The sequence below is a fragment of the Neolamprologus brichardi genome, chromosome 16, assembly GCF_056152115.1.
Source record: "Neolamprologus brichardi isolate AB-2024 chromosome 16, ASM5615211v1, whole genome shotgun sequence".
Classification (NCBI taxonomy): Eukaryota; Metazoa; Chordata; class Actinopteri; order Cichliformes; family Cichlidae; genus Neolamprologus; species Neolamprologus brichardi.
The window spans coordinates 25,076,371-25,102,056 of record NC_142119.1 but is presented as its reverse complement, the minus strand read 5'-3'; the positions used below and the strand labels follow the sequence as shown (position 1 = coordinate 25,102,056).

Here is a 25,686-nt window from a genome sequence, read left to right as displayed (position 1 = left end):
TTTTTTGATGTCTTTATATCTTTTGTAGCTACTGTGTGTGTGTAAGGGACACAATGGTCTGAGAACAGGCCTTGAGCTCCTGTGGCTGCAGCTGTTCGCTGACCCCCGGCTGCTTGTTTGGTAACTCCTGTGGAAATGCCTCACACACCGACACGGGCTTGCACACTGTAGCGTAGAAGTCATTACTATCACTGAATTCTAAATCACTCCACATGTAGACGTCCCTGCTCACAGCTGTGGTATAGATGCCAGCTGTTTGTGTAAACCTGCCGAGCACTGGATTGCACTGTGGTGCCACTTTGTTTAAAAAGTGTTTTGTGGGGGGGGGGTTTTTTGTTTTGTTTTTTAAAATTTAGTCAAAAGTGAATAAAATAAGGAGATGATGTGTTTTTCTGTTTGGTACAACAATGTTGTTACTCATCTGTCAGGGTGACAAGGCACCTCAGTTGTTTTTACTCCATGACAGCTGTGTGAGCACACTGCTTTGGCCAACCTGAATTCTTCATGGATGGGGTGTTTGGCTATATTTAGAGGGGCACAGTTATATTCAACTGGCTTCAGACCTGCCTGTCTATAGTTCTCTGTCTTCACCAGCGGTCAGTTTTCCCTTACTTCAATCTACTTCCTGTCCCACAAGAATGGATCCCCAAGGTTTGAGGGAAGATCTTCGTCTGTTTCAGAGCACTTTGCTCCAGGATGGGCTCAAGGAACTTCTCAATGAGAATAAATTGATTGACTGTATCCTAAAGGTTGGAGACAGAAGCATCCCCTGCCATCGGCTCATTATGGCAGCATGCAGTCCTTATTTCCGGGAGCTCTACTTTTCAGAGGACGGTAAGGAATCAAGCCAAAAAGAGGTTGTTCTTGAGAACCTTGACCCCAATATTATGGAGGTGATTGTGAATTACATGTACTCAGCAGAGATTGACATCAACGATGACAACGTGCAGGATATTCTGACTGCTGCCAATCGCTTCCAGATTCCCTCAGTGTTCACAGTTTGTGTGAATTATCTCCAGAAAAGGCTGAACAAGAAAAGCTGCCTTGCCATCTACAGACTGGGACTGATGCTGAATTGTGCCAGATTGGCAATGGCGGCTCGAGATTACGTCGCAGATCACTTTGAAACCATAGCCAAGGATGATGATTTCTTGGGGCTTGCTCCACCTGAACTCTTTGCCATTATCGGAGCAGATGCGCTCAATGTGGAAAAGGAAGAAGCGGTGTTCGAGTGTCTCATGAGGTGGATCAGAAAAGACAAGGACAAGCGTGTGAAGTCTTTGGTGGAGGCCTTTGACTTCATTCGTTTCCGACTGCTGCCGGAGAAGTACTTCAAGGAGAAAGTGGAGAAAGATGACCTCGTCAAAGCTGATCCTGAGCTCCAGAAAAAAATCAAAATCATCAAGGAAGCCTTTGCGGGGAAGCTACCTGAGAAGAAAAAGGGGCAAGATGCGGAGGAAGGAGAGGAGGGGAAGCTGCCCGGTTACCTGAATGATAACCGCAGATATGGCATGTATGGCAGAGATATGGTTCTGATGATTAACGACACAGCTGCAGTGGCCTACGATGTCCAGGAAAATGAATGTTTTCTGGCAGCAATGGCTGAGCAAATCCCCAAAAACCACGTCAGTCTGACAACAAAGAAGAACAACCTGCATGTGCTGGGAGGACTGTTTGTGGATGAGGACGAGAAAGAGAATACGTTGCAGTGTTACTTCTACCAGGTAGAAAGTGCTCCTTTAATTCGTATAAAAGCAACAATTTGAATCTTTTTCTTAATCTGAAATCATTGTTTGCAGTTGGACAGTCTTGCTGCTGAATGGATCGCTCTGCCACCCATGCCCTCCCCCAGGTGTCTCTTTGCTATGGGTGAATTTGAGAATCTCATCTTTGCTGTAGCAGGAAAAGATTTACAGACCAACGAGTCTCACGACACCGTCATGTGCTATGACACCGAGTAAGTTCAGCACATTTTACAAAAGCCTTGCTTCACGGTTCTGCATTGAACATTTCCTATTCCCTTATTATCTGCATCTTCAGAAAAATGAAATGGACAGAAACAAAAAAGTTGCCCTTGAAGATCCACGGCCACTGTGTGGTCTCTGAGAACGGGCTGGTATACTGCATTGGAGGAAAAACCGATGAGAAGTAAGGCTGCAAATACCCCAAATATTTACACGTTAAGTCAAACCACGATTTTCACATGTTATTAACTCTTCCCTGGAATCGTTTCTGTCTGTTAATAAAGTAAAGCAATCAATAAGATGTTTGCATACAACCACAAGAAGTCAGAGTGGAAAGAGGTCGCTGCCATGAAGACACCCAGATCCATGTTTGGGGCTGTTATCCACAAAGGAAGGATCATTGTTGCTGGAGGTGTCAATGAAGAAGGCCTGACAGCTGTGTGTGAAGCCTACGACTTTGGGACCAACAAGTAGGTGCTGCAAATATAAACCACACAAGTTCCCTTTTTTAAACCAGATTTAGATTTTCTGATTTGTATATAGATACTGTTAAAAACATACAAATAGATTCACTAAAAACTGTTTTCACACTACCATTAAAAGGTTTTACACAACCCCCCATTTTTTTCTGTTTTTAAATCAAACATGAGCAGCCAATGTCCAGGAGACAATATTAAACAGTACAAAGGTGAGTGGTAATCCAACTGGAGTAAATAATGATTATTGACAAATTAAAGATTCGGGTCAAAGTCAAAAACTGAAAAGCCCTTCATTTTCATGGAGAAATGGGGCCTGTCATTAAATTAAATTCAGTTGTATTTATATAGTGCTAATTCACAACAACCGTCCCTTCGAGGTGTCTCTCGTAGATTAAGAAAATGATGAAGTTACAATAAAGTAATTTAAGCCTTGTTCACACAACAGAGGAAATGCTGGAGAAACCTGTGTTACTGCACCCTCTGATGCCCTGTAAAGGCATTAGCTCTGCAGGAAGTAGAACTTTATTTTGATATTAGAAGGATTAGAAACATTAGACTGCAAGATAATAACCCCTAAACATTAAAAGAACTGCATGGTTGACTAAAAATGATGGACAACCAGCACTATCTCTGAAAATAACCCCCCTTGGAAGTGTTCTTTTATGAACTGGACAGAAAGATGAAAGGATTTGGTTTCCCTGGGACAAACTGCAGTAGGGTCTTTAATGCTCTTGGCAGATTGTTGTGGAGCTTACCCCAGCTGTCACTCATTGAGAGGTGGGTGCACCCTGGATAAGTCGCCTATTTATCACAGGGCTAATACAGAGAGACAAACAACTTTTCAGACTACATCTACAACCAATTTAGAATCACCAACTAACCTAACATGCATGTTTCTGGACTGGACTTTGCAGAGATGACACGAGTGGTATCTGAAAAAAGCGTTTTGATGAGAGAAAAGGCATTCTGTAAGGCCTACAAAGCTCATTTTTAAATAGATCTTTCAGAAAATTAAAAGCACACAGGAATTGCTTCATGTTACATTTATGTGCATCTTCTTGCAGGTGGACACCATTTACAGATTTTCCACAGGAGAGGAGCTCAATCAACCTGGTGAGCTGTGGCGGACTGCTGTATGCTGTAGGAGGCTTTGCTATGGTGGAGAATGAGAACAAAGAGTGTACACCCTCTGAAGTCATTGACATCTGGCAGTATGTTTCTTTTTTTAATTTTGCATTATGTATTACAGTATCTACATGATATTTATTTTATTTCGGGGGGACAAAATATTTTAATTCATTTATACTTATTTTGACTCTTTTTTTTTAATAGATATGAAGAAGACAAGAAACAGTGGACTGGCATGATCAAAGAGATGCGTTATGCAGCCGGAGCCTCATGTGTCTCTATGCGCCTGAATGCAGCCAGAATGCCCAAACTGTAACAACACATCATGCATGTTCACTGTTACTGATGCAGGATAGAGAATACTCTGTACATGTTTTTATTCAGCAGGTTATTTTTCTCATTTTCACACATGCCTGCCCTTCTTTAATAAAATGTACTATCATGTTATAAAGTTTTAATGACCGAGTGCTACTTTAGGCTGCCAGCATGTGATTAGAGTCCACACAGAAAAATGGTTACATTACTCTACGCGTACCTGATTTCAATTCCCATACATAGTGTCCATGTGTACCTCCAAACCTTCTCTAGCAAAACTTCTACTTTTAGAAGTCTTGCACAAAACCCTTTCTCTAGATTTCTATTTTGGGTAAAAGGAAGAAGCAGCAAGGGGCAAAATCTGTTTCTGTGACACTGGAACAAATTATTTGTGCATTAGTCTTTGATGTGACTGAGACTAATGAAAGCTGAAAGCTGCTGTTTGTTGCCTGATCATCCTCAACATTTCCAGAGAGCCCATGCAAGCACATAGAGGAATAAAAAAAGGATAGCCGTGCTGAAAGTGATCTTGAAGAGTAGATCAGTGTTTAAACTTTAAGTGAATCTCATTTTAATTGTGGATGATTAAATTATGTACTAGTGCATTTTTACTGTGCTCATGGACCACAATCTGAGAACCCTCGCTCTATAGCACATCTGAGAATTCCCCAACACATGGTTTTCTTTTATAGTATTGAAATCAGTCACAAATATACCACGGCTCTTTGGTATTTTAGACATGTTGGTGTTTTAAGAGGTCAACATCATGTATGCAGAAAAATAAAAGCAACTTTAAAAAAAAAAATCTAAATACTGTTGGATGTGTGATCCCCTGATTGCAAAAACTCAGGAGTCCACTCTTGTGTGGCCCTGTGCAATCTGACACATGTCAGCATAAACATATAATGATGCATTAAAACACTAGTTATAAGTAACAGATATGCAATGATGTTTAAAAGCTGGACAGTCATTTTTTGCAAGAGTCCACTGACCTAAAAATTGAAAATATAAAGCAAAAATAAAATTTTTCAGATTTTATTTAGAAAAAAATTGTATTAATTACAAAAGCACATAATACACAATCTCATTTAAGGTGAATGAGGTAGACTCATGTCAACTTTAGACTATAATTAAATATGTGGGGAGTTTCTGTGCTGTGTGTTCAGTCATAGAAACTCCGACTTCGGTGCTGAAAGCAACATTTCAATCATGATTTTATAAATAAGGGCTTTCGGGAGGAACGCTATCTGAATATCTTCTTTTTTAGATATTCCTTCCAGGCATCCTGTGTTGAAAGCTCCATAGAGTTCCATTCAAAGTGAGGGATCTGCGAAACAGAAACATCACCAATTACTGCACAGCAGGTCTATTGTAATATTGCTAGTATTTAAACTGGATGCAGTTAGAGAACAACATTTAACATCAACCAGAGTAAAAATGTCTCACCTGAACAACACGGTATCCCAGAATTTCAAGGTGTCTCTTTCTCATCAGGGCTTCACCTTTCATGTGATGAGTGTTTTTGCAGAAGTACTTTGAATCAAGAAAGTCCACAGCGACACTGAGAAAAAGGCAAAGTGAGAATGTCAACATACTAAGTATCCTTGATCTGTGTATATACAAGTACATATAAGGATCTCCATACCGCTGAGCTCCAGTTGGAAGCTCATCCCTGATGTTTTCCAGTGAGCTTGTGTCCCAGTAAACTTTTCCTCTGTCTGAGATCTGCAGTGTGCTTGGCTCGATGTAGGACAGCGGCTTCAAGTGTTTGTCCAGTTTGCATTCAAAGTCTGAAAAAGTCAAAGTGACGTGTCACGTTTTTAAAAATGAGACTGCATGACAACATCATGTGCAGAGCTCCTCGAGAAAGAAGGAAATCTGGATCAGGATTTGTTTATGGTATTTTCCTGAGAAAGTCAAGATTATGTCTCCCAGTTACACCATTGCAATTTGTGATGATCTTTCGGGATTTCTTTAAAATAAAATCTAAGAGACTACCTTTTGCACACCTGAGGCCTGTACTATGAAGCTATTATCTGGATTCGCTCACCCTAACACTTAATATTAGGGTTAAATGGTCACAAAAAGGTAGTTATCAACTTGCGAAGTTGACCCTCCCCCATGTTCATAAGAAAGGGGTGGCACTGGCAGCATCGGACCAATCACAATTACTGGTGAGTGTACTGGCAACAGAACAACTTATTATTAACCCTTGAGTTATCTGGATATGACAAAATCCTCCTTTGTAGTAACAGGCCCTGTGGTGCTGATTGAAGACTGCTTCCTACCATGCGTCATATGCATGTCGTTTCAGGACCAGAAATTTAATATAACTATATGAAAGGCTTTTGATTAGGAGTTAAACTGATAATATTTAAACTGAATCAGTCCATTCAATACATTTAAAGACTTTTACAAAAGAAAAACAGCGTAAGAAAATACGGTCACCTCATATTACTCACCTATGGTGTAAAAATATGGCGTAACAACTGCCATTTGCACACAGTTAATGCCACCAAGAACTTCACCCAGCATTTTGTGGATCTGCTGCTGCACAGGACTCACAGAACCACTCCCTAAAAACAAGCAACTCCCATGTAACTGATATAGCATTAAGTTAAAGCAGTTTTAAACCAAGCCTACATAAAAAGAGAAAATTTGATTTCAGGGCATCCTCTTACCTTTCCTATGCAACTGCTGGCAGTAGCGCTCATGAAACCAAGGCACCTGGTACTCCGGACACTCGAGACACACGGCACGGTTGAGCTCCATGAGCCGCAGTCGTGTCCGCATGTTGAGCGCATCGGGCAGGGCTGGAGGAAGCAATATAAACACTTATATTAGTCCTATCTGATTTCACTATGGAAGCTTTGGCACAGATAATCAAATTTAAGGAAACTGGCAGCTTACTTTCCAGTTGTGAATCCAACTTTCCCAGAAAGTCTATGCTGAAAATTGCTCTGATCAGTTCCTCGGGAAAATGGTCAGCTACAGCCAAGGAGTATGCCAGGAGGACCAGCAGATGTGGGTCAAAGGAGCCTACGAGTACATACAGTGAGTGTAAGCCTAAAAATAAGAAAGAAAAATTATCTGCAATCACACATAATAACTTACTGAGATGAGGAGTGAAGCGCTTAATACAAGCATCATACAGCTCGTCTACTTGTGGAGGGTCATAGTTAAGGACAGAAAAGGGGAGGAGTGTGGCGTATGTTGCTGAGTAGTGAATCTTAAAAAAAGAGACATGAAGAATAGAGGATGTCAGTATGCAGTATTTAACATAGTGATCCAATGAATGTCTCTTGAAGCACCTTATGGATGTGTTCAACAGTCACACTGGCGATTCTGTCCATCAGAGGAGGGCTGAGATGATTTATCCTGGTTAGGAAGAAGGCCAGTTCGGGGACGTTGGTCCAGTTTATTTGGTCGATCATCCTCTGCAGCGTGATCATGGTCTCGTCCAGCAGCATTTCCTCAAACCACTCCCCCGAGACGTACTTGAGCTCGTCCAGCAGTAAGTCCAGCCGGTCGGCTGTTCGCAGCCTCTCGTGCCCGCAGCGGTTCAGCGTCTGCAGCAGACGCACGTACTTGCTGTGAGTGTTGTGGCGGTAGGACTGATCGTTGCGCACCCACTTGGCCACGGCAAAAGAAATGGTGTTAAGCTCGCTGAGATTACACTGCTCCACTACCGCGTCTACCCGAGACACCACGGCCTCCTCGAGTCGCGGGCAGGGCAGCATGGAGAGCACACGGGTCAGCATGGTCACTTCGTACGGGAAGACGCTGTGCTCCAAAAACCTGAGAGACAGAAGGGCGTCAGCCTGCATTTTATCCAAATAAACTGTGAAGCAGCAGTTGCGCCTTTGGCAGAGACTTACTTGATCAAAATGTTTCTCAGTGTGGCGAAGAGCTCGGGGTTTTGATACTGCAACAGAAAAAGGGCTTGTGTGATTCTGGCCACCTCCACTGACTTGTAGAGGTGAAGGTTTCTCTGGATTACCGATGCAATTCTGAAAAATGATTAGTTATAGTTACTGATTACATCTACTGTCAGGTCACCTACAAAGGCTCTGATCCAGGAACTGATGATAAGACACACCACACACAAGGTGAAGACAACACCAGGCATACCGTAACAGGTGGTAACACATAAACAACTCACTTGTTCATTAAGCTAAGGTTCCTGCTCTGAATCTCTTCTAGTGCTTCAGCTACAGCCAGTGCCTGCTGTGCATTGAGCTCATCCGCCAACAAGAGGGCAGTGTTCTCCAACCTGCAAAGAATCAAAGTGGATATCAGGTCAGTGGGAACTGCTTTAAAGAGATTTCCCCTCATATCACGCTACTGATAATGAAACAAACCTTTCTCTGATCTCTGGAGTGGCCATAGGGGCCAGAGCAACAAACAGTTTGGTGAAGGAGAAAGGATCGATGCTCGAGTCGATCAGCTCGGTCAGCTTTTGTTTAGCAGCTAGCCTGAAGTCACAGTTGTTGAACTGCAGTGACTGATACAGCCCTAGGATGATGCTGAGATTCTCTGCATCCAGTCTGGGGATGTTACGCAGGAAGATCTCATTGCACCTCTCCAGCAGCGGTCTGTGAATGTACTTGATGTTGCGCAGAAACTGCACCATTCGTCGCGGGATGTTGTAATTCGAGGGATCCGTGGTGTGTAGCAGGTGATCGGCTCTGCTGATGAGAGCGTCCCGCAGCTGGGGAGACACCAGGGATGACACGCTGATCATCAGAGCAGTCAGGATCCTGAAACATAATAAAGTCGGGGGGAGTGACGACACAACAAGAGGTGGTTATATACAAAACACTGATAAATCATGGGTCGCCCAACAAACCTGGCATCATCAATAGTTGGCAGCCTCTCATTCACAATGCTGGTTATGCGGCCCATTAGAGGACTGTGCTGAAGGTGCTGATCATTTAAGCAGACAGCAAATTTGGACAGAGCAGCCATTGGAAACCTGCAAAAAAGTAAACCATGACTGTGTTTTAACCATTACACAATTTTTTTCTTTTAAATTAGCCAACATTTTCTTACCGGTCTATTCTTAGCCATGCTTCTGAAACCAGTTGCTGAATAAGAGAGTCCTGTGGCTCCACATTCAGCCTATTAGAAGGAAAGCATGCGTGTTAACCTTTACAGTCATATAATCTGAATACACTGGATAATGTGTGACCGTGTACCTAAGAAAAGCGTAGAGAATATCGATCAACATGAAGTCATCCATGAGATCTATTTTGTTTTCTGCCAAAACCCGAAGAGTCAGGAACTGTTGGTGACTCTTGATGAGGTCCACAGTCCGAAGCATCTCCGGTCTCTCCTTCTGAAATTGCCACAGCAACCGCACAGCATAGTTCACGTGGTCCACTGTGAGCTTAGCCTTGTTCTTGCCCACTACATCAAACACATGGTTTTCAGCAGAGCACACCTGCAGCTGCTCCAGCACCTGGTCTCTGGTCACCGCCCCTCCATGAAGGAGCCTACGGAGGCAGGAGTTCACAGATCGGAGGCGAAACATCATCGCAGGCTTGGGCTCAGCTCTTCATTGTACCTGTGTCCACTGCTCTGACCTCCTCAATGTGAGCTGAGATCAAACCCCACACAGTTATAGCCTGGAGGGATGAAAACAACCTGCATGACATGGTCTGCGAAAACACAAAAACATCTCAGACTATGCTCAGAAACAAACACTGACTCGGGATGAGGGGCTGACCTCTTTAACCAAGAAGCTGGTGAAGAAACTGTCCGCTCGGAGGCTTTCTACTGGTAACCACTGGACTGAAGTGGAGGCTGCTGCCTCACGTGTTTAAAGAAGCAACCACCTAAACCCCCCAACAACCTCGGACTTGCCCTTACAGCTGCATTCTTGCCTAGATTTCTGTGTATAATCGAGATTCGTGCATCACATATCTTAATACAAATACAAAAAGGTAATAAAAACGACTCAAAGTCAAATTTACCCTACATGTGTGCGCAGAAGTTTTACTTCCGTAGCAGTGACATAAGGCAATGAGAGTTTATTAAACCCTGAATTAGGACTTTCAGGCAGTGGCTCATTCAAGTTTATATATTTAAATGATTTTCTTGCAAATCAATCAATCAATCAATAGAAAAAGGTAAAATATGATAAAACATATTTTGTTTTATTTTATGGAAGTTTGTTTCTGGTGATGGAAAAAAAAAACCTTACCCAGGCAAAGATTTGTCGAAGTTTTGACTTAATGTGTCAAAATCCTTGTTACTTTTGAGTAAATTAAAACGTTGAAATGCTTAAATGCTCAAAATTTATAGTTATCCAATCGAAATTTGAAGATACTAAACCGTAATTGTGTCTTATGAATAAAATAAACAGTAGCAGAAAGAGCTTCTAAATTGTTAATTATTTGTTAGTCATTCAAAATATTACTTGTTTACAGTAACCAAAACATTGAACCGACCGTATAACAAAGTAGCTCAAATAAAGTAGAATTGCTCAGTAACATAAAATACAATATAACAAGACAAAATTAACTAATCCATAAACTATGGATATGAAGTGGTCACAATTTTTTAGCAACATGAAACGGCAAATGTAACTGGTTTTGTGTCATTGCAGGAAAGTAACTCGGCAGCCCAATCGCGCATTTGCGCCTGCCAGGCCAGTTTCAGGGTAAAAATGGCCCTTGGCGCTGACCGGTGCACGGCTCTGGAAACACATTGACGTCCTCGCCGCGCCATCTTTAGAAAACACTGAGCCCAGCACTGAATGAAACTTCATTTTGCTCGTTTGGGAGAGCTGCTCGCCTTACGGTGCGGTATATTCGGTTTTCCAGGTGATGTACTGTTGCGTCAGTCTTACTTTTATGCGCCGTTTAAACTTGCTGAAAATGTACCGCTCACTTCTTGCAGTAAATTCTATGTACATGTCTGCGGCTAACGATAGGTGACTTGCTAATGCTAATGCTAGCGCTAGGCCTGCCATTAAAAAGATACGGTGGGGGGGGGCGTGTGAAACTGTAACGTGAAGGTCCACGTTAGTGAGTGTGTGTAAGCGTCGGTATTTGTTATTTTTAAGCATGAAAACGTGTGTCTGCTGTCCGCTCAACCAGTCGACCGATACTTAATCGCGCGGTTAGCTAGCCGAGGCTAATTTGCAAATAATGCAGCTGCTATAAGTCGCATGGTAACTGTATCGGTACTTTGTATGTATTGATATCATACAGGCGAACAAAACTTAAGTGAACTTTTATGTTACATTTAAAGAAGCCACCCATGTGTTTAATTTCTGCTCCTGAATGAAGTTACTGGTAAGGTCTTAATGGTCAGAGTGGGGGTTGTTCGATGTTCTGTTATCCTTGTGTTCATACCTTGATTCTCATTTTCAGGTGATCATGGGGATCAAGGTACAACGCCCTCGCTGCTTCCTTGACATTGGAATCAGCAATGTACTTGGTAAGAAGGAGAAAATTCTGGCTGCTTTTTGGTACTTTAAGCCTTGTGTGGTGTGTTTACCAAGAAAACACACGTGGTTTATTTTCTTTCGGTCTTCTTTCAGTTTGTGGGGGGTTTGCCTGTACTGAATAGAACAGGGCAAACAGGAGGGTGGGAAGAGAGTGAGGGGACAGACAGCAAGCTGTTAAACCCAAGTCCCCTGCAGTGAGGACTATAGATGGGTTGCATGATCAACCAAGTGAGCAAAACATCACAGTTAATTCATAGTCTGAAGATGAGGTTAATGCTGACCAAAACAAGCTAGTCATCAGCTGGCAAAGGGATATGGCAAATATGGATGTCAAAAAATGAAGGCAATAATCTTTAGCTTTGTTCAACAGTACTGTGTAATCTGCCCTTAAAGACATGAATGGAGTAGTAAAATATTTCAGTATATGAACACTACACACTGTTTATTAAAATTTACTGAAAATAGCCTCAGTGTAGTCTGGAACTACATCAATGCCAGTTTATATTATATTGTCAGATGAAAGCTCCATCAGGGTTCAACTTGCACACATCTACACAGTCCTTTTATTAACATTATTGCCATTTCCTGTTCAGGTCCTGAACTCTAGACCAGGAAAAACCTCTTTTAGAAGCGCTAGTGGATTTTATTTTATTTTTTTGTGCATTTTCTGCAAGAAAGTGAGCAGTCTTGTGTCATCACAAATCTTACCGTCCTTACTATTAATCAAGGCATTTGATGTGTACTAGTAAATTTAAAAATGAATTACTTTTTGTGCACCTATAACACCTGTTCTTTTGTAAAATAGGTGTTTGTATAGATTAAATTATAATGATGAAACTCACAGACTGGCAGTGCAGTGAATGGATACATAACCTCGTCTGTGTTTTGTTTTTCTCTTCTTCTTATTTGGTTAAAGAGATTATTGTGTTGTGTGATGATTAACTCGGTGATTCACACCACTGATCAGTGTGCTCCATTGTACTTTACACAGAAGTAAATTTCTCTGATCTCACTGTCTCTTCACAGTTGGCAGAATCGTGGTGGAGCTGTTTGCAGACATCTGTCCCAAAACTTGTGAAAACTTCAGATGTCTCTGCACAGGTGAATGAATTTACTCAATAAAACTATTCCACAAATGACGACAATTAACAGGACAGGTTATTAATCAGATCTGTGGTTTGGTCCAGGTGAGAAAGGCATTGGGAAGGGAACTCAGAAACCGCTCCACTACAAAGGATGCCTTTTTCATCGAATTGTAAAAGACTTCATGATTCAAGGAGGAGACTTCAGTGAAGGTGAGATTACAGGACTTGTAAATTTTATATTCGACATGGAAAGATGGTGTTACTTATGAGTCAACAGATTTTTTTTTTTTTTCTGTGATACAGTGGTTCGTGGTTTTATGTTGGGATTTTTTTTTTAATTTATTTTTTTTACATCATAGGTAATGGAAGAGGAGGCGAATCCATTTACGGAGGCTTTTTTGAAGGTAAAGAGGCCACTGTGAATGCCATCAGTTATTATCCAAACTGACTTTGGCTTCAAGATGTCAGTACAATCTTCTCCTTTTCCCCCCAGACGAAAGCTTTGCAGTCAAACACAACAAGGAGTACCTGCTGTCAATGGCCAATCGGGGTAAAGATACAAATGGATCCCAGTTTTTCATGTAAGCAACATCTGTTCCTACCTGTAATTGACGTCGTGCATTATTAGTTGCATTTCTGGACTTTGAAAGTGATTAGATGCTTCTTTTTTTTCCCCTTGAATGTCCTACTTTCACATCTCAGAACAACAAAACCTTCTCCACATCTCGACGGGTAAGTCCCTCCCAACTACATTTTGAATTATTAATTGATCCCGTTATGCACAATGCACGCAGCATGTAATGAGGCATTGCTACCACTTTATTTTCTTAGTGTGCATGTGGTTTTTGGTCACGTGATCTCTGGTCAAGAAGTCATTCAAACCATGGAGAGCCAGAAGACGGACCCCAACAGCCGACCGTACGCTGAGGTGAAAGTTTTGAACTGTGGAGAACTCATCCCCAAATCTAAAGGTGTGTTTAAATAAAGTATATTCAAAGTTTTTTGTTTGTTTGTTTTTTAAATGAGTTTCAGTCATCATAATAATGCTGTTTATGTTGTTGCAGCAAAAAAAGATGCAAAAAAGAAGAAGAGGGCCTCATCAAGCTCCAGCAGTAGCTCCAGTGACTCTGAGAGCTCCTCAGAGTCGTCCTCCGAGAGCGAAGAGTCAGAAAAAGAATCCAAGAAGCGGAAAAAGAAGGCAAAGAAGCAAAAAGAGAAACAGAAGAAGGAGGACAAGAAGAAGTACTTCATTTATTTTCACCTTTTCACTGTCTACTGTGTAAATGGCACCAAGTGTCTTGCTACTGACCCACAAAATCTTTGCAGATCAGAAGCTGAAAGTGCTGAAGAGAAGGAACAAGATGAGTTGGTTACATCTACAGTGCGTCCTGAAGAAATCCCACCCATCCCTGAAAATCGATTCCTTATGAGGATAAGTCCCCAGATAGCCCAGAAGTCAAAGGAGGAGGTTAACAAGGATCAGCGAAATAAAGACGAAAGACCAAGAGAAAGGTGTGTTTGAGAGTCAGCCAATATCACAAATATCAAAAAGTAATACAGTTTGTTCATTTTCACGCCTTTCCTCACCTACAGTACTGGCGCAGCTTACAACTCTCAATCAACATATCACAGAAGACTCGTGATGACTCGATCTGGCAGGAAAATAAAAGGCAGGGGCCCAAGGGTAGGTGGACCAAACGTTTTGCACACTTTACGTCATACAGCAAGATTAATTTATAACAAGCTTTGTTTTGTTTTTACTTATGCACAGGCATGTTGAAGATGCTGATTTATGTTTCTCCCATCTAGAGATACCGGACCCCATCACGCTCTCGTTCAAGGTCTAGAGATCGTTTTCGGCGCAGTGAAACTCCCCCACACTGGCGACAGGAGATGCAGCGTCAGAGGATGAGGGCAGTCACAGGAGAGCGATGGATTAAGGGTGACAGGTAAGATGATATCACTTAAAGTCAAAGATGTTGTAAAGTTGTAGAAGCTCCCTGTTGGCAGGACTTTTTTTTTTTTTTTTTTAACTTAATCCACTTTAAAGCACTTGAGAAATTTTTTTTGTTGGGCTCCATATTTCAGATTTAAAAATCATACATTGCAGTGTGCATGTATGATTTTTTTTTTTTTGTTTTTTACGGTCTTTGCATTGCTTTATATTAAAAAATATAACGCAATTGAAAGGGCAGCAAAAAGGTTGTGAACACTGCAAATAGATCCTGCCAATCAGCAGCTTGAGCTCCATTTCCTCTAAGCTGGTAAATATTGACACCTCTGTTGTGCACCTAGCAGAGATGAAGTGTTTGTCATAAAACGGAGAACGTGCTGAGCCTTGAGCCTTGTACCTGAGATGACCACAGATATAAGCTCTTGGTAAACTGAAAAAGCATGAATATTTAAACGGTTGGAATATTATTCTCAACATGTATGATTTCATTTCTATAACACTTTTTAAAACTTAAGGGCCTAAGCAATTTCTTTTGAGTTACAGTACCTTTGAAACTTTTTACATAAAGGTGTGACAGACCTTTTTTTTTTTTTTTTTTTTTTTTTTTATATAGTTAATAAATGAGCCAGGTGAGTGGATTTTTTTTTACACTGTGCTCATAAAACGACAGGCATGGTTAGCAATATTACAGTGGGCTAAATACACTCAATTGCTGTTATGTGATTGACAGATTATTTTTATATATATATATATTAGCAGCTAAACAGGTGTACTTAATAAAGTGGCAGGTGAGTGGATGTGCACTTGATTATATAACAAAACAGAAAAGTTACTTTTTCTAAATATTTTTTTTGTCTGCCAAATTGATGCTTTGTCTAACTCAGGTTTATTATTGTTATTATTCTTTTTCTACTATTTCTTTTACAGAGGTGACATGAATGAGGGTCAGGATGAGGCTGCTAAAGCACAGAAAAGAGAGAGACGGACTTCCAGTTCAAAAGCTGAACATACAACTGAGGGTAAAAAAGACAAGAAAACTCGATCTCATAGATCTAAAAGTAAGGAGGAGGATACTGTAGCGAAGGATGAGAAGCATGATAAACACAAGGCAAAGAAAAAGGATAAATCCCATAGTCGCAGTAAAAGCCGAGAAAAGAAAAGGTCAAAAAGCAGAGAGAAGAGTCACAAGCACAGAAGTGACGAGAGGAGAGGTCGCTCAAGGAGCAAAGATAGAAATGTTCATAAGAAAGAAAAGGAGGCAGAATCTGATCACAGTAAAGACAGAAATAAGGGTCATGAGTCTGACAAAAAGCATAAAGAAGACACAAAAGGTAGAAATGGTGAGAGAACCAGGACAAAGTCCAGAAGTAAAGAGAGAGCTGCCAAAAAGGATGAGCACAGATCAAGCAGCAGAAACAAAGACAGAGGTAGGACTTCAGCATCAAAAGAGAGAGAAGAAAAAAGAGAGAAGGACAGAGAGAGGGGCAGAGAGCGCAGCAGGAGTCGGGAAAGAAGACATAACAGTGATAGGGAGAGTAAGAGACAAGGAACATCCCGGGATAAAGAACATCGAACAAGAAGCCCAGACAGGAGTAAGGCTAGGGACTCGCACAGAGGCAGGCGCTCAAGAAGCAGGAGTGGCAGGCGAGACCGAAGCAGGGATCGATCCTCTCATAGAAAAGTCAAAGACAGAGAGGCTGCCGGCCAGAGGAGGAGACGCAGTAGCAGCAGCTCTGAGAGTGACAGAGAAGAGAAAAAGAAGAGTCATAGGAGCCCAGATTCTAAAAGAAGAGACAAGTCCAAAGACCGAAGGAGCCCGGCCAGCCAAAGACCAGATAGTACGAAAGGCAAAGATAGAAATGATAGCAAGAGGAATCGGTCGGGGTCTAGCTCCAGCTCTGACAGCAACTAAACGCGCAATGTTCTTATTTTTTACAGTGTACATGTAGTACGCAGCGTCAGCTTTCCATCTACAGTGGGGCACAATCACAGTCCTCATACAGTACAAAATAAACAGTTCTGCCAAAGATAACATGACTGTAAAAGGTTCCTCAAAGCTAATTACTTGACTGTTAAATAACTGTGGTATTCAGATAACAGACTGTAGAAAAGACCTTAAATAAAATGGCTCATACCTGAAGGTGCAAACTGTAGCATCCTCAACCTTTGGCTGAAGTTTGAACTTTATGGGGATTGTGGGTTTGTCCACCACTGAGTGTGCAACACAGTTAACTGGTAGCTGACGTTTTGGAGCAATTCTAGAAACAAAGGATTTGTAACTACAAAGTGTGTGTACTGCACAGGCAGGGCTGTAAACGTACCAGGTATTCTTCTAAATTTGACATTATTTAATTGCGTGAAGTCAGATTGGAGGCAGGTTTTCTTTTTGTTGTTTTTTTTTCTGAATTTTACATCATGTGGTAAATTCTGTAATTCTGTCTTGACTTAAAATTTTCTCTGATTTTAGTTTGTTTAACAAAAAAAAATTTTTTAAAGAGGGGGAGAAAAAGATTTTGAAGGTATCCTCAAGTTATTTTAATGTCAATCGGTCTGGAAGAAAACACTCATGTCTTGCATGCTCATCTTTGTCATTGTGTGTCAGATTATGTACACCCATGATGTTTCTTTTGTTTGTTTTTTAACCATTTACTGTAATTCTGTTGAAAGAGAAAATGTTAATGCCAAGCTGTTAAGTATAAGATAAAAGCAGTTTGTTTCTGTTCTGTTTGGTTCAAACTGATTTTAAGAACTGCTGGAGTGTTTGATGAATTAAAAGGCTCTGTTTGATTTTAATTCATTGTTTTTTGTTTTATTCGTTAAGTGATACCGTTATTACGGAAAAGCAACACTGAATTATTACCTTTTAGTGAGTCATTAGTGGTTGTATCACTCTGTCATTGCAGTGGAAATCCGTTCCCAGAGGTTATTTTTAGTTTGAGTCATCTTTCCATCATTTCAAATAACAAATTCTGAGTGATGTGCTTCTGCTCCCTTCAAAGCAAGGGAGTATGAATTCTGTTTGTCTTAGTCTAGTGTCCAGTTTTCAAGATATCATTTTCAAATTTTGTGTGATTGTAGTTGCCATAATGGCTAAAGCTGATGTAATTTTTTTCCCTAAAACATATAATCTTCAACCTTCAATATATAGTAGGCTTTGGGGGACATGAGTACCGAGATTGACTAAGCACCTTTATTCTTAACACCCAAGGTTAAAGTTGACCTTAAAAAAAAACATTCTAGAAACCATATCAAGTACTATATAAAAGGGCATAGAGAGGGCTGTGTAACACACTTTTTGTATTATAATACAATACCCCACAACCTCACATTGATGCATTCATGCAATGTGAAACTTCAAGTATCTTAAAATCTCAAGTTTTATAGTTTATATAGCTAAAGTTTGAAGCAGAATTGGCTGAAATCATATGGGTAAAGATTATAAAATGCACTTTTAGCATGTAGTGCTTGAAGGTCAAAGTTCAGGATCATACTAATTATGAAAAAGCTTAAGTTTCCTTTGGATCATCTCCAAACTTCAGAGCAATATATTAGTTATTGGGGCGCATAAGCACGTTCCTTGTTTGAGCTCTTTAAAACGTTGTTTAAGTAGAACATTATATGACTTCTCAATGACACAAAAAGATTAATGTACTACACTACATTTCTATATTAACGATGCTGACGTCAGCATAAAGCAGCAATGTTTTAGTGTAGCCCTTTCCCTTCGAGGCAGTGGTCATGTGGTTCCCACAGTTTGTGTCATGGCCCCCTAGTGGGATATGAAAGTACTGCAAGTAGGGCACAAGAGGTTGAGTTACTATAGTTGTGGGAAGTCTGGGGCCTATCTCGACTGTCATAAAGCAAGACAGGCACATGCTGGACAGATTGTCAGTCCATCACATGGTTACCTGTGCTCAGATGAGCTAGTGAATTCAAGCCAAGGACCTTCTTGCATTGAGACACCAAAGTGAATTACTCTTCTGTTCCTCAATATATTAGTCATATATTAGTTTAACACAGCCATTAAATATTCACATTTTAAAAATACAGGACCAACAAAACAGTGGTATGAGAACATATTCATTCCTGATCACTGACTGTAGATAAAAGTTATACTGTTATTGTTTCTGATCTATTTTTAAACTTCAACTCTGCTTGTATTTTGTCAAAAACTAAAGGGGAGCAGTGGCTAACAGCCAGTAAATAAAATTATCAGAAGATCAAAATTGACCAATGAAAAAACAAAGAGAATATATTAAACTTGGACAATGAACAAAATTGTCTTTAAAGTTGAGGTTGGGACACAGAAGATTTCTATATTTTGAAATAAGCCATGGCAGTCTCAACCTTGGTAATGATGGCTTTTTACCACTGGTCTCATTGTTTAGTGGATGTTTACCATGACTAAAACCTTCAAAACTTTACGGTTTATTAAATACAACATGGGCTCCCTGGACGCAGGGAGAGTAAGGAGGCACAATCAGTATCAAGATGTTTTTAGCATGTTTGAAAGCAGGTTCAAAAACCTCTGAGCAGATTAAATCTTGAGTTTTTAGTCCCAGAAAACCTGAGTATGTTCTCTCTGAGTTCAGCTCGTAGGCCATCATCAGTGGACCTCCGTTACTAGGATTCACCATGGCAACAGATAAATAAAGATCAGAGCCTCTATTTAAAATCCAGTGGACTAATACGAATCTTAGTGTGGTCCGTGACATTTATATTAAAGAACCGGATGGGAGAAAAGAGCTTTGTCCACTTAGTGATAATCACAGACAGCTTCAAATATACAGTGCAGTTTACACTCATCATGATAATTTGGGGCTTTTATTGATTTCTTTGAACTGTTCTTTTTACAGGTTGAAATGATCGTGCAGCATACATCTTTAATAACCTTAAAAAACAAGAACTGAGTACACAAGTTTGAATTTAATTTAGATTTGTCTAAACCACACAGGGTCAAAATTATACATGCACCCCAGCTAATCTTTGCTTAAATGTCCCTTAGCAAGTTGCACCTCAAACAGACCTCAAGCTGCAGCTCTACAAGCTGAAGTTCGTTTAAAATGGTTGGTTTCCTGGCATAAATTTGTTTTTTAAGCATAGTTCACAGATTTTCAATAGGATTTTGGTCCAGACTTTCAGAAAGATATCCCAGAAGCTTAATGCCAGCCTGCTTTATTCCTTCCAACACTGGTTTTTATGTGTGTTTGGGATCATTGTCCTGCTGGAACACCCAGTTGTGTCCAAGTTTCAATGGTCTTGCTCTGAGTTTGAGATAAAGTTGAAGAATTTGTCAATAATCTTCCTTCATTATTCTATCCACATTGTGCAATGTACCAGCACCACTGACAGCAAAACAGCCAGAGCACGATGGTACCACCGCCATGCTTGACAACTGGTACAGTGTTCTTAGGTCTGAAAGTTTAATTTTTACTCCTCGAAACATACCTCTTGTCATCACATTCTTTGTTTCATCTGACAGTAAAACTTTTTTCTAGAAGGCATTTGGCTTTTCGTGTGGGCAACTGAAAATTTCAGTTCAGTTTGAAGGTGTTGGAGATGTTTGGAGCTTTTTTTCTTGGTTGTCACCCTCTCATTTCACAGGAATGTAAAGCTGTCTTCGATGTGGACATTTCAAGCAGTTTCTAGACATGAGTATTGGTGGATACTGGGTTGATACTGAGCATTTTAACTGATTTCATCAAATCTGAGGTAACAGTTTGGTTCTTCACGCAGACCATGGCATTGTGTGCTATATCTGAAGAGCTTGCACTTGCGTACAGTTGTTTGAAATGATGATCCTGGAATTTGCAGTTGTTTAGGAATGGAATGGAGCTCCTTGGACTTTGCCATTGTTCTGAGTATTGGTCAATCCAATAAGTGCTGTCAAACAAATCCTTTGTATGTTGGCAAAGAGAAACTTCCAGTTTTAATCAAACATGTTCACTAATGAGAGGTTAATAGGCCCGGCCTTGTGAAGATAAAATACATTGTAGAACCTTCAACAGCACTTATTAAAAGATTTAAGTGATTGTACGTATATACTTGAATCTTAATTTTTTTCCCTGTCCAAATCTGACAGGGACAAAATGCAGGTGACATTAGGGCGTTCGGGATGTGGATGTGAGACCGAGTGTTTCGGCTGATTCGGGTGTAGGAGGGGTTTGTGAGTTTGTTCATGAAACCTGATAGCAAGCAGGTTAGGTTCACACAGCCTGACTCAGGAACAGTGTTTCCCTCATATCAAACTCACACTTACTGAACCTGCTTTCTGGAAGTGCATTCAAACTGGATGTAACCTATCACCACGTGAATCCAAGTCTTCTCTTGGCATCCTGAATATCTACAGCTTCGTGAAGCTTTTTGATGTTCTGGGTGGCCAATGACACATATTTGGGCATCTGAGCTCCAGTGCGGTCCTGAACAAGGTAACTTGGCCTGACTCCACTAAAAACAGGACCGGACCCACCTCCGATCCCCTCCCTCGCAGCTTTACAAAGTGGAAACACGTTTCGCTGAGCCTCTGCTGCAGCGTTGATGATTTGCTGTGAATACTGCTGGAAGCGGTTTTCCTCTTCAGCGATGAGTTCTGCATTCTTCACTTCAAACTCATGTTCCTGTTCTCTCAGCTGCTGAAGTCTGGCACCTTTTTCAGCCTGTATTTGCAAGGCAAAGGAAAACAGGTTTCAGTGAAGAAGGTGCAAAGTTTCTGATTAAAACTTAAGTTTTGGCCGACATTACCATTTGCGCAGCATTGAAGTCTTGCACCTCTCTTTCTTCTTCTCTGATTTTCTTAACCTTTAGTTGCTGCTTCTCAGTAAATATTCTGTCAGCCTCTTTCTTGGCCTGCAGTGCTTCTTGGGCCTTCTTCCTCTCTATTTTGTCCTTCTCCTCCTTCTCTTGTCTCTGGTAAAACAGTTTGCATTACAGACATGATTAAATTTTGTCAGCAACAATATGGATTTCTCTACACAGAAAAGTCACATTGGAGGATATATATACTGTGATGGTATATTGAAATAAATAGAGCTTGTGTACCACTTTGGAATATTTAAACATCTGCAACTCAGGAATCTTCTAACCCTAACCCATGTAGTTTACGAGCACCCAAAGCTGTTGAGCTCATAAATAAAGCTCTTAAGAAGACATGGGAAAGTGATATAAGTCTGATGAAAAAGAATGGAAAATAATGTGTATGAGCAGTAAAAGGTATTTAAGGTACGACTTATTCAATTTAAGATCATGCATTGCCTTACTTTCTGTATACTGTTAAATACCATTATAAATGTGTCCATTAAAAATAAAGAATGCATTTACAACGAGACATTTATGTGATGAGATGTGTTTGGGGCAGGAGAGAGGATTGTGGGGGTTTTTTCTTGTAAGTTTAAATAAAAACTGTTAATTAGGGGGGGAAATGGCACGACATGAAAAATTGGACTTAGAGGAAACACACTGGATGTTTCATGCTCGGTTTGAGATACCATTAGCTCTCTGTGTACACTGATGGACTTCAACATTGCAGCTTTCTTCTCATCCTCCTCCAGTTGCTGCTGCGCCTGTTTTGCCTCGCTCTCTGCGACAGCCTTTGCGATCTTCTGCTCCTCGCTGACAGCTTGCTCCTGCTGTGTGACCGTCAGTTTGTTTATGATCCTGTCTCTATGTGTCTGGGCCTCTCTAGAGAAGAAAATGCATACGAGTATCCATTATATTTAAGAAGACGTAGCACTGGAGATACTTTGATCCAGAGCTATTTATTGATATATACTGTTTTACTCTGTCTTACCTAAGCAGCTCTTTTTCTTTTTCTTTGCGTAACTTGATGATTTTTTGCTTAGTAGAGAGAAACAGTTTCCTTTGCTCCTCTTCAGCTTCCTGTTTCTGAGCATCCGTGGCTCTTATGAGGTATCTGTTGGTGATATGCTCCTGTAAAATGCATTAAATAAACTTAATGTCCAGTGAACTAAATACTAGATAAGATTCAGATAAGAGCCTACCTGGCGAGCTTGCATGAGGCTTCTTTTCTGATTTGCTTGTCTTTCTGCCTCCATCCTTCGCTCCAGCTGATGCAGCGCTTGGAGACGCTGGATTTCGTCTCCATCCTTCTTGCTCTCCAGCTTCTGTCGCTCTCTCAGCAGCTCATTTTCTTTTATTCTGAGGAAAAGTAATCATATAATTGTCATTGTCCTGGCGTTGTGGTGTTTTGGGGATTTTAAATTCTTAACACATACAGCTGGAGCCTGATTGTTAGGTCTTACTGGTTTCTCAGGTCTTCTGCAGCAACCTGTCTCACAAGCTTCCTCTGCATTGCCTTCTCCTGCTCCTGTTTCGAGACTTCATCCTCTCTAGTCTGTACCATATGCAGAAATGCTTTGTCCACATCTATATTGGCACTCTTTCTTCTTTGTTTATGCTCAATCTGAGCATCCCTCTCCTTCAGCACCTCTGTCAGCAGGAGTGCACTCTGTGGAGGAAGTAGTAATCATTTGTTAGGGAAAATTGTGCAGTTTTATACTCAAGTGGCATAATAGTGCATAAGCGAGACTAACATGTAGTCCTTTGACTCTGTCGGTTTGACAGTAGAGCTGAGTCTTGGCTTTTTCAATAATCTCCTTCCGCCTCTCCTCCTGGTATTTTGCTTCTTCTAAATCAGCCAGTCTCATTTGCTCCTCCTCAATTTCCTTTCGAATCTTCTTTTCCTGCAGCCTTTTCAGCCTTTGTCCCTGTGATGAGACATAAGTGTACGTAAGATGCAGCGTGTTCCAGCTCTTTTCAACCTAGCAAGTGCACATGACTTTATTAGCATAAATTTAATCTTAGGAAATGTCTCTCAACATGGAACTTACATGGAGGGTATCAGGCCAAAGTTTCACCACCTCCTGTGACTGCAGGTGTAGGTTCTCTCGCTGTTTAGCTGCCTCTCTTACTCTCTTCTCTTCTTTATTAACCCCACACAGTTCATCTTGAATCCTCAGCCATTCAGTCTTACGTAAGACAGTAACATGTTGGAGGTCTGGTGGCTGCATAGCTCTAATGGCTTCATCTGCTGACACATTAATAAAGAAATTACCACTGGAACATGTGCTACAGCAACCACTGATCACACTAAGGTTCCTACTACGTCCCTAGAAGATATTATACTCATATAGAGAAGAAACCACAACATCCCACTTGTCTACCTGACTTTCCTGGCTTTACTTCTTGATTGAAGTGAAGTGAAGCAGGATCTTGGAAAGACTTTCAAAATTTAAAATCAAAAGCACTTATAGGCTAATAGCCTCGACAAACAAATAGCTTAAATAAATGAGCATTACATTCGGCTCCATCTAGAGTTTTTGGTTCTATAATGGCTTAAAACGGCTCTGGTAGCAAAGGTTAACTATATAACTACACTGAATAAACTTTGAAATGTTTGTTTGGCTCTCACCGTTTTTACTAGCTCCTCTTCGACGGCCGTACAGAACCACCGCTGCCATTCCTATCGGATGGAGTCGCTACTATGATAGAAAATAATGTCAAACACAAAAAAAGTAAAGATTTTCTTTGATTTTATTATAGTTGAAAGCTGGCGTTCGTCAGACTGTCCGCTCTACGTAGCCTGAGTTTGTTGCGTGGTATCCAGGCAATGACGGAACCAATCAGAATCATCCTCTGAATACTGATAGGCAGAGCCCTCGGAGGGTCAGCGGGGCTCAGGAAGGGATTAGCCGGAACATCGGCATGTGAACACAGAGAGAAAGCTCTGTTTTTCTCAAATTAGTAGGCAATAAATCCATTGATCTACAACAGTTTTTTATACCGCAGTCGAGTGTATATATACACACTCGTACACACTCCGAATTCATTATGTAATAAAGTAGGGAAAATGAATGGCATGACACACGTTTTTTTGTGATCTTTCCTCAGTTATACACAATTTCTGCATGGGGATGCATGTTCAATTATCTCACTGAGGAGAAAAGTGGTTGTCTAAACTTAGAAAGAACAATCTTGTCTATGGTTTAAAACAACATCAAATATGTAAATACATTTTTTCTAAGCACCACATTTGTACTTTGTACAAATTTGTTGTGTTTTTTTTCTTACAAACATAGACCAGAACCCTGTAAAGTACAATGTTTGGTTTATTAAAAACAACAAGCAGGTAAAGTTTTTCTCATTGCAGAGTCTTCAGGCTGAGTCCTCCTGTGATTCATGTGCAGACAGTTAGGGCTCAGTTTTTACTACTTTTACTACTCTGATGTGTCAAAATATGCCCACTGACAAAGCCTGTAGTTATGAAAAAATGTTAAAAGAGTAACTGAAAGTAATAGATGAATGGTTCATAAAGTTTTTTATTTACAGTATACTAATTAAACATGATGGGAAATCTGATGACAAAGACAGAGTCTCTGATCAGTGATTATGGTTTGTAATAGGACTCCTGGCAATTTCAGATTAAGTCATTTTGTTGTCTTTACTCTTGTTTAAGATCTTGGTCTATGAAATCCATTGTAAAATCTGGTCCTTTGTGCATATGCAGCTGTGTGACCATGACAGATGTGCTAAATTTACTGAGCCAGCAGTGAAACATGGCCTGTCATGTGCTGCCTAATGAGTCAGGTGATGAACAGTGTCTGTTGAATTAAGACTCGCCTGACCTGACTTACTGTTAAATGGGGAGAGTTATGGACCAATTTGATCTTTAGGTGATCACATCTCTCAGATCCTTTACTTTGCTACTTATGTTTCAGCTGTTATAGTTTATACTCAGTTATTTGATAGAGTTTTGAAGGTTATTCTGAACTGTGTTTCATACAAGGCTATGCTGGTAAACTCTGAGAAACAAAATATGGATCTAGAAATAAGCATAATCAACACCTCATGATTAGAATTTGTTTTCAATTTGTAGCAGAGTTTCACTGAACGTCGGAGACAGGCTAAGAATAATATTTTTCTACTGTTTCTACTTAGTAAAGGTAAAGTACTTTATAGTACTTACAAACTAAAGATGTATCCCTTTCCAGCTATGAATGTGGTTTATGTGTTTACTTTTATTTGCAATCTTTCAATTTCATTTTTTCTAGTTTGTACAGCATACAATTCATATATTATCCCTGGTATAACTAAAAACTATGCATCGTTTAGAGTCTCGAGTTAGGGATTGGTGTATGGATAAGCTACAGTGAGTAACCTTAATATCATCTGATAGTTGCTATACTGCTTGTATTACATTTAATAAGCCATTGCTGCTCTATTGAACTTACAATATTTTACCTTTTTATATATTATTTTTATTTCAGTTTACACTCATTTCCCTTCAGTA

The 25,686-nt window shown here is 40.4% G+C and overlaps 4 protein-coding genes across 9 annotated transcripts; 2 read left to right on the top strand and 2 right to left on the bottom strand.

Moving 5' to 3' along the window:
• Window positions 1-556: 556 nt before the first annotated feature.
• On the top strand, window positions 557-4,669 carry klhl41a (kelch-like family member 41a). 2 transcript variants are annotated; one of them, XM_006788499.3, is made up of 7 exons: window positions 557-834; window positions 922-1,724; window positions 1,800-1,957; window positions 2,041-2,148; window positions 2,249-2,434; window positions 3,508-3,654; window positions 3,776-4,669. In XM_006788499.3, exons 1-7 carry the CDS (start codon window positions 639-641, stop codon window positions 3,885-3,887), a joined length of 1,710 nt encoding a protein of 569 aa, XP_006788562.2. In that variant the 5' UTR covers window positions 557-638; the 3' UTR covers window positions 3,888-4,669. The 2 variants fall into 2 exon arrangements, with proteins under 2 accessions (XP_006788562.2, XP_006788561.2); XM_006788498.3 differs by having other exon boundaries at window positions 557-1,724.
• Window positions 4,670-4,960: 291 nt separating this feature from the next.
• On the bottom strand, window positions 4,961-9,897 carry fastkd1 (FASTK mitochondrial RNA regulator 1). 4 transcript variants are annotated; one of them, XM_087829612.1, is made up of 15 exons: window positions 9,867-9,897; window positions 9,085-9,513; window positions 8,939-9,007; window positions 8,736-8,861; window positions 8,248-8,646; window positions 8,049-8,159; window positions 7,765-7,896; window positions 7,198-7,684; window positions 7,001-7,115; window positions 6,797-6,925; window positions 6,568-6,699; window positions 6,349-6,462; window positions 5,532-5,676; window positions 5,333-5,447; window positions 4,961-5,213 (listed from the first exon to the last, which is right to left on the bottom strand). In XM_087829612.1, the coding sequence occupies exons 2-15, from the start codon at window positions 9,420-9,422 to the stop codon at window positions 5,130-5,132; spliced, it is 2,496 nt and encodes an 831-aa protein (XP_087685738.1). In that variant the 5' UTR covers window positions 9,423-9,513; window positions 9,867-9,897; the 3' UTR covers window positions 4,961-5,129. The 4 variants fall into 4 exon arrangements, with proteins under 4 accessions (XP_087685738.1, XP_035762660.2, XP_035762659.2 ...); XM_035906767.2 differs by having other exon boundaries at window positions 9,862-9,891; XM_035906766.2 differs by having other exon boundaries at window positions 9,597-9,881.
• Window positions 9,898-10,581: 684 nt separating this feature from the next.
• On the top strand, window positions 10,582-17,174 carry ppig (peptidylprolyl isomerase G (cyclophilin G)). 2 transcript variants are annotated; one of them, XM_006788496.3, is made up of 13 exons: window positions 10,582-10,690; window positions 11,266-11,332; window positions 12,369-12,443; window positions 12,530-12,637; window positions 12,787-12,831; window positions 12,921-13,008; window positions 13,130-13,159; window positions 13,259-13,398; window positions 13,492-13,669; window positions 13,754-13,939; window positions 14,021-14,111; window positions 14,237-14,376; window positions 15,309-17,174. In XM_006788496.3, exons 2-13 carry the CDS (start codon window positions 11,272-11,274, stop codon window positions 16,291-16,293), a joined length of 2,127 nt encoding a protein of 708 aa, XP_006788559.2. In that variant the 5' UTR covers window positions 10,582-10,690; window positions 11,266-11,271; the 3' UTR covers window positions 16,294-17,174. The 2 variants fall into 2 exon arrangements, with proteins under 2 accessions (XP_006788559.2, XP_006788558.2); XM_006788495.3 differs by having other exon boundaries at window positions 10,582-10,713.
• A 3,454-nt stretch (window positions 17,175-20,628) lies between these two features.
• On the bottom strand, window positions 20,629-23,982 carry cfap210 (cilia and flagella associated protein 210). The gene is made up of 9 exons (XM_006788494.3): window positions 23,809-23,982; window positions 23,228-23,424; window positions 22,931-23,104; window positions 22,640-22,845; window positions 22,379-22,535; window positions 22,168-22,307; window positions 21,866-22,058; window positions 21,123-21,287; window positions 20,629-21,037 (listed from the first exon to the last, which is right to left on the bottom strand). The coding sequence occupies exons 1-9, from the start codon at window positions 23,855-23,857 to the stop codon at window positions 20,684-20,686; spliced, it is 1,635 nt and encodes a 544-aa protein (XP_006788557.3). The 5' UTR covers window positions 23,858-23,982; the 3' UTR covers window positions 20,629-20,683.
• Window positions 23,983-25,686: the final 1,704 nt, after the last annotated feature.

Bases quoted from the DNA above. Each gene is read 5' to 3' on its own strand.
- klhl41a (XM_006788498.3), top strand. From the start codon at position 639: ATGGATCCCCAAGGTTTGAGGGAAGATCTTCGTCTGTTTCAGAGCACT. The intron at 2,149-2,248 runs GTAAGGCTGCAA...CTGTTAATAAAG, and splicing joins GGAGGAAAAACCGATGAGAA to TAAAGCAATCAATAAGATGT. The intron at 3,655-3,775 runs GTATGTTTCTTT...TTTTTTTAATAG, and splicing joins GAAGTCATTGACATCTGGCA to ATATGAAGAAGACAAGAAAC.
- fastkd1 (XM_087829612.1), bottom strand. From the start codon at position 9,422: ATGATGTTTCGCCTCCGATCTGTGAACTCCTGCCTCCGTAGGCTCCTT. The intron at 8,862-8,938 runs GTAAGAAAATGT...ACTTTTTTGCAG, and splicing joins GCATGGCTAAGAATAGACCG to GTTTCCAATGGCTGCTCTGT. The intron at 8,160-8,247 runs GTTTGTTTCATT...GATTCTTTGCAG, and splicing joins ACTCCAGAGATCAGAGAAAG to GTTGGAGAACACTGCCCTCT.
- ppig (XM_006788496.3), top strand. From the start codon at position 11,272: ATGGGGATCAAGGTACAACGCCCTCGCTGCTTCCTTGACATTGGAATC. The intron at 11,333-12,368 runs GTAAGAAGGAGA...GTCTCTTCACAG, and splicing joins TGGAATCAGCAATGTACTTG to TTGGCAGAATCGTGGTGGAG. The intron at 12,832-12,920 runs GTAAAGAGGCCA...TTTTCCCCCCAG, and splicing joins TTACGGAGGCTTTTTTGAAG to ACGAAAGCTTTGCAGTCAAA.
- cfap210 (XM_006788494.3), bottom strand. From the start codon at position 23,857: ATGGCAGCGGTGGTTCTGTACGGCCGTCGAAGAGGAGCTAGTAAAAAC. The intron at 23,105-23,227 runs GTAAGTTCCATG...GTCTCATCACAG, and splicing joins TTTGGCCTGATACCCTCCAT to GGACAAAGGCTGAAAAGGCT. The intron at 21,038-21,122 runs GTAATGTCGGCC...TTGCAAATACAG, and splicing joins ACTTCAATGCTGCGCAAATG to GCTGAAAAAGGTGCCAGACT.